General features: G+C 36.7%; 2 protein-coding genes across 2 annotated transcripts; one reads left to right on the top strand and one right to left on the bottom strand.

The window, feature by feature from the left end:
- The first annotated feature begins 5,859 nt into the window (after positions 1-5,859).
- On the top strand, positions 5,860-7,481 carry fut7 (fucosyltransferase 7 (alpha (1,3) fucosyltransferase)). The gene has a single exon (XM_073825191.1). The coding sequence runs from the start codon at positions 5,880-5,882 to the stop codon at positions 6,942-6,944; it is 1,065 nt and encodes a 354-aa protein (XP_073681292.1). The 5' UTR covers positions 5,860-5,879; the 3' UTR covers positions 6,945-7,481.
- Positions 7,482-10,509: 3,028 nt separating this feature from the next.
- On the bottom strand, positions 10,510-13,444 carry LOC141292954 (POU domain, class 5, transcription factor 1-like). The gene is made up of 5 exons (XM_073825002.1): positions 12,701-13,444; positions 12,501-12,612; positions 12,282-12,412; positions 10,876-11,040; positions 10,510-10,770 (listed from the first exon to the last, which is right to left on the bottom strand). Exons 1-5 carry the CDS (start codon positions 13,442-13,444, stop codon positions 10,510-10,512), a joined length of 1,413 nt encoding a protein of 470 aa, XP_073681103.1.

Below are 13,444 nucleotides of genomic sequence, written 5' to 3'. Positions count from 1 at the left end.
ACACACACACACACACACACACACACACTTATACACACAAAAACACACGCACACGCACAAATGAACGTGTCATTTCAAAAGCTAATTTTGGGAAATGTGTGAAATAGAAGCAATCAATGTAAGAAAAAAAGCATACAACAGTGAAGGGGTGACTCTCTAAAACATCAAGAGTGCAAAACACCACAATACACTCACTCACACACACACACACACACACACACACACACACACACACACACACACACACACACATAGGGAAATATGAGACTGGTGAGACTGTAACAGAGAAATGTGAGAATATGTGAAACAAAATCAATGAATCAAATAAAAGGGAGACATTGGATCCAAAATGCAAAAGTCACACACATGTCTCTCTCTTGAACTCTATTTTCCATTTACTGTTTGATAATTATTATACTTTTGCTGTTATTTTAGTTTTATGTTCATAATTGCTGTTGCCTTTTGAATAAGAGTTACTGTTCATTGAATATGTAAAAAAATATGCACATAATATGTAAATAGGGTTAGGATGATATTTAAAATACTTTTTTTATTTCTCTATTTTCCATTTACTGTTTGATAATTATACTGTTGCTGTTATTTTGCTGCCAATGCTGTTGCTGTTCATAATTGCTGTGCTAAATAAGAGTTATTGTTTTCATTGAATTTAAAAAATAATAATTTGAATGAAAATGTTCATTATAAAAAGGTTAAAAATATAAAAAATTGTTATGACTGAAAGAATTGCATTTTTATTAAGTTAGAATTAAAACAATGGGTAACAAAATGCTTTCAATTAGTTCTCTTTCTAATGCAATGTTCATGTTTGACTGTATTATAAACCAATCAAACAAACAAAAAACTTGGCAAATAATAAAAAAAGTAGTCTTTGATAATCTCATATTATATATTAAAATCCACAACCTGAAAAGGCAAAGATGTGCAAAAACAACTAGAATTCACAAGCCCTTCTACTGTCACAGTCAGGCAGGGTTGAGAACCGGAGTAAATGAATATATATAAGTTTATTAAATGAAAACACTGAAAATGAACAAACAAAAACCGGGAGCAAGAAATGAGCACATGTAACATTAACGACGGACAGCAGGAAGTGATCAGACACAGACTTAAATGCACAGAAACGGGGGCGTGGTAACTAACAAGATAACGAGATGACGAGGGGGAAATACAAATATGGGCAAGACTGAACCAACTAATACAAAACCAAAAGGGGGGAACACAGGACTAAACCATTATCATAAGGAAACAATGGGGGAAAAACACTAGGAAAACAGAACAGAGACAAAATACTGACATCTACAGAGAGCAGTGCATCCATCTAGTGGTTAAAATATGATATTGCTTGATAATTATGCTCACTACACCACCAGATGGCACCAATCTGACTTCAAAAAATTGTTTTCTATAGGCCAGGTCTCTACTTTAAACTGAAATACAGCATTAATTAAAAAATAATAAAAATTACATATTATATATAAAAATCTATTATATTCAATGGGGAAAAATAGATCATATTTTTTGCATAAATATTCATTATTATCATAAAATTCTCTCAAAACACCACAGAAAAAAAAGAAAAAATATTATTGAACAAAAATACATTTGATTGATTTTACTGAAGAAAAAAAAAAATATGATTTCAGGGGTCCGGTCACTTTTGACCGTGAGGGCCCTGAGTGTGACTGGAAAACGAAGAACCCCAGAGGGTTAAAGAAAATGTTCAAATATGCCCCTAATATTAAACATGTTACATGAATAAAGCGTTGTACACTAATATACACTATTTTAATGTTGCTGTGGGACAATGTAGGAGACACCTTCCAGGGGCTAAATGGTAGGCTACTTGGGTCGCTTCAACCCGCGGACATGGAAAACATCTCACAAATAATAATAATATAAGAATCCTTTGAAACTGCAAAGGCTCTACTTTTCTTTGTGTGTAGTCATAATAACAACAGAACAATGTACTTTTGTAAAATAAAGATCTCTGCGTTCTTGGTCTCCGTCACCTCTCTTCACAGACACTTAAATAAAACAACCTGAATCTCAGCAAATAACTACTTTACAGACATAAGAAATATATAATGCTTGAAATGTCTACTTTTAAATGAAGTAAGTCACGTCGAAAACAAATATTCACTGATAAAGTAGCCTAATCCGTATGATACCAACGCGAGCTCCAGTTTTTCCGTTTAAACTCATCTTTAATGTAATCACGCCCACGAGCGGCTCCGCTTTTTCACATTTTTAACCTGTAAACGCACACATAATCTCCGTAAACAAGCGTGAACATTCATCAAGTTCATCTCGACTACTTTTGTTACTGGAAGCCAGGATTTACCTCAGTAGAAGAACGCAACGCGATGCGATGTGCAGCTTTGCAGGTCCTATGGCTGATGAGAGAGTGCCTACTCGGATGAAAACCGCTTTCAGTGAGTTCAGTTATAGTAACGCCGTATTTTATTGTCAGTAACGGTAACGGCGTTGTAACGGGAAAAAGTAATGCCGTTAGTAATGCCTTTATTCCCATTACTGGGTAGAGTTTTACTACAAAACCATGGTTCATTTTCATAAGGGGTGTAATGTTGCGAAGTTCAGTTCAATGGTAAAATAGCTGATAATAAAAGTGTCATTAACACAACCTTTAGCCATTTTATGTTTTAATTATTAAAGGCTAATTCGTATGAATTTCCGATCTAATTTTCGTCCAATCTGCTGGCGCCCATTTAACGGTTTTGTTTAGAGCCTTCATGGTTATATTTTTGTACAATTCACATCATGTGAATTCATACGAAACACCACCTTGCAAAATAGTTATGTTTTCCAGTTAAGTGATGATTCAGTGTAGTGCAAAGTTAATCAATTTATGAAACAAGCGTTATTCATCTAGAGGGTCTGTACTTACGTCACCGTTTGGTCAGTTACCTGGATGCTGGGCCATATTGGAGATACTCAGATGTAAACAACAGCATTGATTGCACGGTTAATGTACTACTGAATACATTGTTCTATTAAGAAATGTGTGGAAGCTACTAAATCATATAGAGAAGGACTTAGTGAGCAGGAAAGGGGACAATATTTCACCTACCTGGCCGGAAATGATAAGAACAAACATGAATGTCGTCAAGAGTCTCACCCTGGAAATCCTGGTTCACTTTGGCCAACCACAAACGCCTTTTGTTCCTCAGACAGTTTTTTGCACTCAGTACCTTGATTTGTTATAACTTTTGGCAGTCTATAGTACTCCAGACGTTTTTTCCAGTCCGACCGATTAGTACATCCCAAATCATGACAACTATTGACCATTTTCAGCTGCAATAATTAGCAAAATATGTGAGTTTCAGAAGTGGCGTTGTTTATGTTCAATGCCACCAAAACACTCTATAAGCAGCTCTATGGCTTCGGTGTAGATTTGATTCAGCTAATAAGGCAGCTCTACAAAAGAAAAATTGTCATTATCCAACAAGTTTTGATATTTGCTTTGTCTCTCTCTCTCTCTCTCTTTGAATTTGTTATTTGCTATAATAGAGTAGATGTATAATCTCAAAAGAACTTTTTTGTTCTTTTTTTCTTGGGGGACATTAAACATTAAGGTTTGCAACAGTCATTTTTAACTTCTCTATTTAAATAAAGGCACAGACGCAACAAGAAGAGGATGAATGTGTTAGCGTGAGCCAAAGGTTTCGTAAACACTCACTTCCTTCTTCTGTAGTATTTTAGTGCCCTTTGCACAGAGTTAAGAAACCACAACGACACTGATACACGCACTGATATATGATGCTTATGCCACGTTTCGGTTTGCTCTTTTACCCACAATTTGTAGTAAATGAATGCTTAGCTTGATTATATAACATTAAAGGCCCTGTCAGGTAATAAACATCACATTATTAGAATGTGTTCTTTGAATTGCATACTTTGTGTTTTACAATTTTGACCTGTTAATAAGGAAATGTGGCAAGTAGGATGCTTTAATGATCAAGGGGCGATACAAAATGGGAGGGGAAGGCATGTAAAAGAGAGGAAGAACATGAAATAAAAGTGATCTTAACAGGAAGCTCTTGTTTCCTAAAAGATCACTAAATGACAGGACTGGTCTCCACCTATCCTCCACATCACATTTGCGACAGCTCGACAGCTGCGGTCTTCCCCACAACACGCGTTCACCAGACACAGGTAAGAATACTACCTTTGCTTGATCTTTTAATGTGCTTTTGTTTTTCTTTAGATCTTTTGCAGTTTTCATGCATGCATTTGTCTTTTATGTTCTTCTTTCTCGTACCATTCTGAAGTACAAAGCAGATATCGTCAGTGCAAAATTCTTTGTTCTTTTTTGCTGGAATGTGATGCATCATCCTTTACTGTACAGCCACAGCTACATGCTTATGAAACAAAAATGACAGAAAAATTGTGCATATGTATTTTTGGCAGTAGTACACAAAAGTACAAAGTAGAAGTACTATATTGGCAGATGTAGTCAGTCACTATTAATTTATTAATTTGTGTGAGCAAAAGTGTCTGATGAAAGGGGAATTACTAAAATATTTGTCTGGTCATGTGAACTTGAATTTGATCCAAAGTACAGCAAAAGCAGTATAATTTTTTTAAATATTTTTACTATTTAAAATAACTGTTTTCTATTTGAATAAATTTTAAAATGTAATTTATTCCTGTGATTTTAAAGCTGGATTACTCCTAGTCACATGATCCATCAGAAATCATTCTAATATTTTGATTTGTTGCTCAAAAAACATGTTGAAAACAGCTGAGTAGAATTTTTTTCAGGTTTCTTAGATGAATAAAAAGTTCAGAAGAACAGCATTTATCTGAAATAGAAATCTTTTGTAACATTATGCATGTCTTTATCATCACCTTTGATCAATTTAAAACATCCTTGCAGGATAAATTTCTATAATTCCATTGTTTTTTTGAATGGTATAGTGTATAATGTTACAAAAGCTTTTTATTTCAGATAAATGCTGATCTCCAGATCTTTACATTCATCAAATATTCCTGAAAAAAAAAAATTAAACTGTTTTAAATATTGATAATAGTAAAAGTACTAAATACTAAAAGTTTCTTGAACAGATCAGCATATTAGAATGATTTCTAAAGGATCATGTGACAACGAAGACTGGAGTAATGATGCTGAAAATTCAGCTTTGATCACAGGAATAAATGACATTTTAAAACATATTCATATAGAAAACAGTTATTATAAATAGTAAAAAATTTTCAGAAATGTACTGTTTTTACTGTACTTTGGCTCAAATATGGGCTTGATGAGCAGAAGAGACTTTAAAAAACATTAAAAATCTTACTGTTCAAAAACTTTTGACTGGTAAAAAGATTAAAAATAAATATAAATTACAGCTAAATAGAAATACTAAAAAAAACTAATAAAAATGACAAAAGCACAAACTAAAATAAAAACTGAATATAAGAATAAAAGCTGATTTGAAATCTAAATAAATACTATAATAGTGTAAAAATAATAAATATCACCGATACTAAGCCATTCTCTGCTTTTTTGCACAGATGCCACATTAGGAAAGAAAAAAAGGGGAATAAGAATGTGTTATTTCCTGAAGCGCTAGTGTTCATTTTAACATCATTTGCTTGACATTACAATTTCTTGTCTGAAAAACATAGAAAGCGAGATAGAGAGCCAGGGATTCTGGTTGAGTGAGGAGACACTCCCTCTACTGGTCACTCCTCTTGTCATCTACAGGAAGGAAGAAAATGACATGGATACTGACTTTGACAAAACCACAAGTTATATAAGAAATATAACAAAACAACAAACTAACGCCCATTTCTTCTACTTCCATAGCACGCATATGGGCTCCAGTGTACAATGTATGGCAAAGTGGAAAAAAAGGCATCTTCAACCCTCCAAGGCGCTCTTTGTTTTGTTCCTGACCATCAGCTTTATCTACACTTTGTTGCTGGTGGTTGACAAACAACAACAACAAGAACAACATCTGAATTGGAGCAATGCATCACTCCCAAACAATATCACCATCCTGTTTTGGCACTGGCCATACGGCATCCGGTACAGTCTTGAGGGGGACGTGTGTTTGAGGGACTACGGCATCTCTGGATGTGTGCTAGTGGACAATCGCACTCTCTATGAGAGTGCCGATCTAGTGGTTTTCCATCACTTTGAGCTAAGTTTGCGTAAACAGCACCTTCCAGTGCACCTCCATCGGCCCGCCAAACAGAGGTGGGTATGGCTTTCATTAGAAGCCCCAGAAAACATCGGAACCTTGTCGTCATACAACAACCTTTTCAACCTCACCATGTCGTATCACCCTCATGCTGACATTACTGTGCCTTATGGGAAGCTGTTACAGAGGAGTAAACAAGGATTAGACGTTGTAACAACAAAAAACAAGAATTACGAAGCCTGTTGGGTGGTTAGCAACTACCAAAAATGGCATAAGAGGAGCGCTGTGTTTCAAGAGCTGAACAAGAACCTCAAAGTGCAACTGTATGGCCTTATGGCCAACAAACCTTTACCGAAGGAGGCGCTGCTTCCAACGATTTCACGCTGTTATTTCTACCTAGCCTTTGAAAACATACAGTCGCCACATTATATCACTGAGAAGCTTTGGAGAAACGCTTTCCAGGCTGGGACCGTCCCAGTGGTGCTGGGACCGCCACGCAGAGACTATGAAGCCGTGGCGCCTCCGAATTCCTTCATCCATGTGGATGATTTTAAATCTGTTAAGGCCCTAGCTGAGTATTTAAGAGGCCTGATTGAAGATCCGGTGAGGTATAATGCATATTTTACCTGGAGACAAGACTATACAGTTAAATTATATACAGACTGGAGAGAAAGGCTGTGCAATATCTGTCCCATATACAGACAATTTCCAAGTCATAAGGTTTATGAGGATTTGAGAAAGTGGAAAAAGTGGTAACATGACATTTTAAGGGGTGGTTTACACAAGATGTGTTTTTGAATATCCACCAGCGTGGAAGTAGGCCTATGGGTCAGACTTACGGTTTATTATCCGCTGTAGTGAAAATGATGAGAAGAATAACAATGTGCAGTAAATGGTAAAACTTTACTACACTGTTTGCACTACAAACCAGTGTGTTCATAATTAAGATAATACGATAATAATAATAAAGGCGAGACTCTGCAGGTGAATAGGGTAAATAAAATGAACCAATAGTTATCACCTTACTTAACCAGATGATTAATTACATTGATAAGAAAAAAGGTTTTGTAAAATGTTAGGTTTAAATATGCAAATGAGGTATTATTTAATGAAATATGCACTAGTTTGCATACATTTCTAGTACAAAAATCGAAACAGTCGATCAAGTCAGTCGAAAGTCGAAATTCTTGTTTAATTTTTTTTGACATATTAGAGTCAAATGTCTTTACAGAGGGGATTATTTTGGGTATCTCATTTTGTTTACTCCTTAATTTTTTTTTTGTTACTCCATAAAGCCATGTATTTCTTCAGCATTTTTGGGGGAGTAAAATTTTGTATGTAATCAAGCTAATTGTATATGAACAAATCCCTCTGTAAAAACTTTCAGCATATAGACAGGAATAAAAATGTAAAGTTTGGTATGTGTTAGTGCTAGATTTATGGCTCAGTGTAGGAAAAAAAATCATTTTAAGAAAACGGCTTTTAAAAAAAATTGTAATTGAAATCTATTGACACAAATAGATAACGTGCTATAAAAGAAACACTTAACAGTGTCTTTTGGGTGTTTTCGTCCACTGGTCTGAAAAAACACTTTATGAAAAAGCAAAAAGCCCAAAATCTCAAATTTGACAGGTGCATGAAAAAACAGCGTTTTTGCCTGCAGTGTCTCCCCTTAAAATAATATGGTAAGACACATCTATTTGCAATATCAAGCAGCAAAACAAGCTGTTTTGTACAGCTAAAAATACCCATTAAATTTGTAAATGGCCGCACTTGTTCTTACGGAGAAAAAACAGTGGATAATAGAGTAGAAAAATACAAGATCCGTGGTTTGAAACAATGCAAAGTTGAACTTCTTTTAGCTTGATGGCAACACTCAAGCATACAAGCACAACGGTCATCTAGCGCATGTTTTCATAGAAAAAAGTTGAAAAGCAGCATGATGGAAAGCAAAAAATGCACAAAAAACAAGCAACAGGCTAGTGGATTGAAAAAATGCAATAAGGTCTAGAATTAAGGTGCTATTAGAAAGCTGCATTTTTAAATGCTGTCTTGTGCAAAATGCAAAGGCAGCCATCTAGCATGTTTACAAATAAAAACTGTATTAAAAAAATCAGTTGAATGCAAAAACGTGAGTCAAGTTAGTGAAATGGAAAAAACAAAAGGTCAAAAGCTATTTTTAGAACGCAGTGCAGTAGAATGCAAAATTGTGTTCTAGGTGAGTAGCCCCTAAATGGGGCATTCACAGAGAACGCTTTTTAAGTTTAAAAAACAGGACTATACAGAGCAGCAGAATGCCTTTGCACTTTACGGGTAACATGATGCAATATTTTATTTGAATTCATACTGACAGCATCAGTGACATTTACAGTTGAAGTCAAAAGTTTACATCAACCTTGCAGAATCTGCAAAATAAGTGGAACCATACAAAACGCACGCTATTTTGTATTTAGTACTGACCTGAAGACATTTCACACAGAGGATGTTTACATATAATCCACAAGAGAAAATAGTAGTGAAATTTATAAAATGACCCAGTTCAAAAGTTCCACGCTCATTAATACTTAAGAAAACACGATGCATTAAGATCCTTATGAGTGCAGTAAGAGTGAAAACTTTTTGAATATGAAGATCAGGGTAAATTTGACTTATTTTGTCCTCTGGGAAACATGCAAGTATCTTCTAAAGGGCAGTAATAAATGGGGGGCAAAATAAGAAAAATGTACACATCTTCATTCTGTTCAAAAGTTTTCACCCCCAGCTCTTAATGCATTGCTTTTCTTAAGCTTCAGTGAGCGTTTGAACCTTCTGTAATAGCTGCGTAGGAGTCCCTCAAAATCATAGTAATTCTTGGAAAGGGTTCAAATGCACAAAATCCTGAAAAACCAAACAATTTGTGGAACCTAAAGGATTTTTCCTTAAGCACAGCAGGCAGTTTAACTGTTCAGGACAAACAAGAGACTCATAAACAATCACTAAACAAAAAGCTGTGGAACATTCAGGTAATTTTTTTTTTTTTAATAAATTAAACTATTATTTTCTCTCGTGGACTATATGCAAGTGTATTTTATGTGAAATATCTTATTCAGGTCAGTACTAAAAAAAACAACAACATGCATTTTGTATGTACCCTCTTATTCTGGCAAAACAAACATTTTGCAGATAACTGCATGTGTAAAACCACTAAGGACCATTGGTGTGCACCTGTGCAAGCATAAAAACACAGAAGTTCTGTCACAATCTATGCTGCTGGGGCTAAACTGAAACCACAATCTGCAAACCCTGCTTCCTCTCCTGTCAACATGCTTATATATCCTGTGTATAAGAATTCTTGAAGGATGGAGCAAATGTTTGCAAGCAAACCAGCTAAATTTTAAAATATCTTCTTTAAAGTGTCAAATGTGAATGCTAATTTAAAAAAAAAAACTTTTGCATTGAATTATCAGATTAGATTTTAGTTCAGCACTGGATTGCCAATTGATATAGTTAAAAAGCTGGATCCTAAAGCAAAACATGGATTTTAAACCAACTCTGTAAATCAAGTGCAAGAACAACGGGTTGATTCAGTCCCAAAAACAAACAAGAAGTGACTGTCAATGGAAATGGTTTAATTGCTACCCAGTGATATTGTATGTGTTGAGCAGTTTTTCAATAAATTATCAAATATGGCTTTCATTTACATTGCATAGGGATGAGCATGCACGATAAACAGTTAAACACCAAAAGATAAGGCACACAACCTCCACAGAGAGGCTTTCAAACCGGCAGCAAATTTCATCTATCACCCTGATAAAAAGATATTATACCTAGAATTATTTTCAAGTTGAGATGGAAGAGTGCAAGCATTTAGAGAAAAAGAACAGTGACTGATGTCCTTCCAAACCATATAAAAAAAAGGTCTCCTCCAAATTGTATTTAAAAAAATCCATCTCTTTAAAAACCAAGTAATTAGCAAAGCTCATGAAGTCTTGAATTTGCTGCCAGTTCACACAGATAGGTGGAGAAAAGCTACAAAATATGAAGACATATGGAAATATACTTTTGGAATCATCACATATTGAACGATAAGACAAACATATGTACATAAAATTGATACAGGAGCAAAAAGTCATAAAAACAACTGTAAAAACCATATCTGAAACTATGACTTCATGTGCAAACGCTTTAGTTCAACAAGGCAGGCTGCTAGTGTGCATGGTCTATACAATCAGAGAGTCCCAAGGCACATAAACATGCAGTGTTTACATAAAAATAAATCATATGACTGATTCGCTCCATAGCTTGGCCTGGAGCATCCATTTAAAATTTAGCTAGCACCTGTTTAGCTGGTGAGGTGACCCACCAGTCCAGGATGCAGGGCGTTTTTAAACACCTCCGGTCGGTGAAGGGATGGCATGTATAGGGCGGGGGCTCCTCCGGGATGGGTTGGTCCAGGATAGCCTTGCCCTGGAAGGGCTGTGCCACCCATGTGGGGCGGAGGTGGTGGACTCTGCTCGTAATATGCTTCGGCGCAATCGTCATCGAAGGGCAGCGCTAGACGTTTTCCCTTTTGCCTACGGTTGCAAAACCACACACGTACTACCTAAAGAAAAAAAAAAAAAAAAAAAAAAAAAAGGACATGGTTTAGGTCAAATTGATTCTAGAAGCACTGAATATGCTTGATCCAAAGACTTTGATGCATGCTTACATCTCTTTCCAGGCCTAGGTCGTCAGATATGTGTGTGATCTCCAGAGTGTTGGGTTTGGGGCACTTCACAAAGTACGACTCCAGAGCGGAACGGACTGTGCCTTCCAAACTAGTCCTTCGTTTTCTTTTTCTTGTGTCGACGAACACCCGTTCAATTTTGTACATCTGGAAGATATCGAAAAACAGGCAATGAGACACATTCTCGAGGGGTACGTTAGAAATAAGATTTAAAACAAACTAAATTTGCAATTACACCAATTCTAGGACACTTTATAGGCCATGCTTACTAGTCAAATGACCGTATAGACTGTTTTCACAACACATCAATCGGTTTTATTGGCGGCACTGAATGTAAATAATGCCACTGAAACTAACAAAGCTTGCATAGTTTGCTGATTATTGCTGCTGAAAATCATCAATTATTGTCATGTTTTGGACTGTACTAATTTGGACTACTATGGACTGCTAAAAGGTAAAACAAATCAAGAAGAGTGCAAAAAACTGTCTAAGGAACAAAAGGTGTTTGTGGTTGGCCAAACTGAACCAGAATTTAAAGGGCAAGAATCTTAAAAACACTTGTGTTCGTTTTTATTTCCGGTCAGGCAGGTGAAATATTAAGCCTATTACCATCAGTTTGTCATTGAGAAAATGTACATTTGCTTGCCAAAGAGTTATGATGGCTAGAATATAGGACATTTTCTGATCATTTCAAATTCTGATTGTTTGTTTCTGAGGTAATTAAATGGTAAAAATCATACATACAATATGAAGAAATCGTGTAACGATGTAGCACACACCTGAAAAGCTCAATGTATACTACATATACAGTGATAAGAGTTTTAGTTTAACCGTTTCACATTCTATTCCAAATGTGACCCTGAACCACAAAACCAGTCTTAATTAGCACGGGTATATTTGTAACACTAGCCAAAAATACATTGTATGGGTCAAAATCATACATTTTTCTTTTATGCCAAAAATCATTAGGATATTCAGACCATGTTCCATGGAGATCTTGTAAATGTCCTACTGTAAATATATCAAAGCTTAATTTTTGATTAGCAGCCTAATATGCATTGTTAAAAACTTCATTTATACTAACTTGGAAAACGATTTTCTTAATATTTTGATCAGATTAGAATTCAGTTTCTCAAATAGTTGCATCTCTGCCAAATATTATCCTATCCTAACAAACCATACATCAATTGAATGCTTGTTTATTTAGCTTTCGGATATTGTATACATCTCAATTTCAAAAACTTGGCCATTATGACTGGTTTTGTTGTCCAGGCTCTCATACAGTCACTGCGTGTCTTAGTAAAGACGTGACTGAGGTAAACTAGCATCAAGTTCAATGACAGACGCCGCCATTTTGAGCGCCCTCTACAGTAACAAATCGTACTTACATCCTGGGGGTTTTCGGAAGTCTCTGCTTCGTTCAACCACCTCTGGAGCAGCGGCTTCAGTTTGCACATGTTCTTGAAACTAAGTTGAAGAGCCTCAAAGCGGCAGATTGTCGTCTGACTGAACATTTTGCCTAGACACAAAAGTTTAAACAGTTAGCTTGAAACAGTTACATTCCTGCACTTATATAGCCTGATGGATATTAAAGTCCTCAAACTCACCATATAGATTTCCCAGTGCGAGTCCCACGTCTGCCTGCGTGAATCCCAGAGTGATGCGCTTATGTTTGAGCTCTTTAGCAAACTGTTCCAAGTCTTCTGTAGTCAGATTCTCCTACAAACATAAATGACAAGTTGTTAAGTTATACTCAAATAACTAGTGTATATCTAAATTAACCGTAAAATTAAGCCAAATCCCTTACCTCCTCCTCAGAATCACTGCACCCTCCACTGGAGGAGCCGCTGCTCCTGGCTGCGCTTTGCGCCTGACCAGAAGGGATGTTTTGCGCGGAGCCTCCGTTAAAAAACCCCGGGCTTCCGAAACCGTTTCCGGGTGGAGATGGAGATAGAGATGGGGATGATGCGGAGGGAGTAGGGGGAGCTTGAGAAATATTAGCGGGGGCCGTGATATGAGACAGTCCAGGCCAAAACGAGGGATTCCAGGGTGTGTAATAGTTCACCCCGGTGGGTACAGATGATGCCCCGGGAGTCAGATTATATTGTGAGGTCTGCTTGTTTTCTTCATTGGCATATTCATCAACATCTTTTTCGGTTTTCACCTCAGCTGGAATCTTGATTTGTTCCCTGGTTTCAGCGATAGGTGGGCTGATGTTTGCTGGCTGGGTGGCCGCAGTCACTCCCGCGACCTGTCCAGTGAACTCGGGTGCAGCAAACGGGTACCAATGTTTGGGTTGCGCAAAATCACCTTGCAGATCGTTCGTTTTAAAATCGCCTGGAAATGGAAAGAAGGTTTGGTGTGTCGCAGTGTTGATTCCATTGAAGTGGGCTTTGTTAAAAAGCAAGCTTGGATCCTGAAGCATGCCGTGCGCGAACTGCAAAGACGCACCGCCAAGTCCATCCAGGCCCGGGGCTTGAGAATACATGGCCCTGTTGATCTCGTATGGTCTGCAGTCTGCTCCTGTCGGGCTCTGTGCTCTCTCCGTCAT

The sequence above is a fragment of the Garra rufa genome, chromosome 19 (genome assembly GCF_049309525.1).
Source record: "Garra rufa chromosome 19, GarRuf1.0, whole genome shotgun sequence".
Classification (NCBI taxonomy): Eukaryota; Metazoa; Chordata; class Actinopteri; order Cypriniformes; family Cyprinidae; genus Garra; species Garra rufa.
Note: the sequence above shows the minus strand (reverse complement) of the source record. Positions and strands in the feature narration are given on the sequence as shown.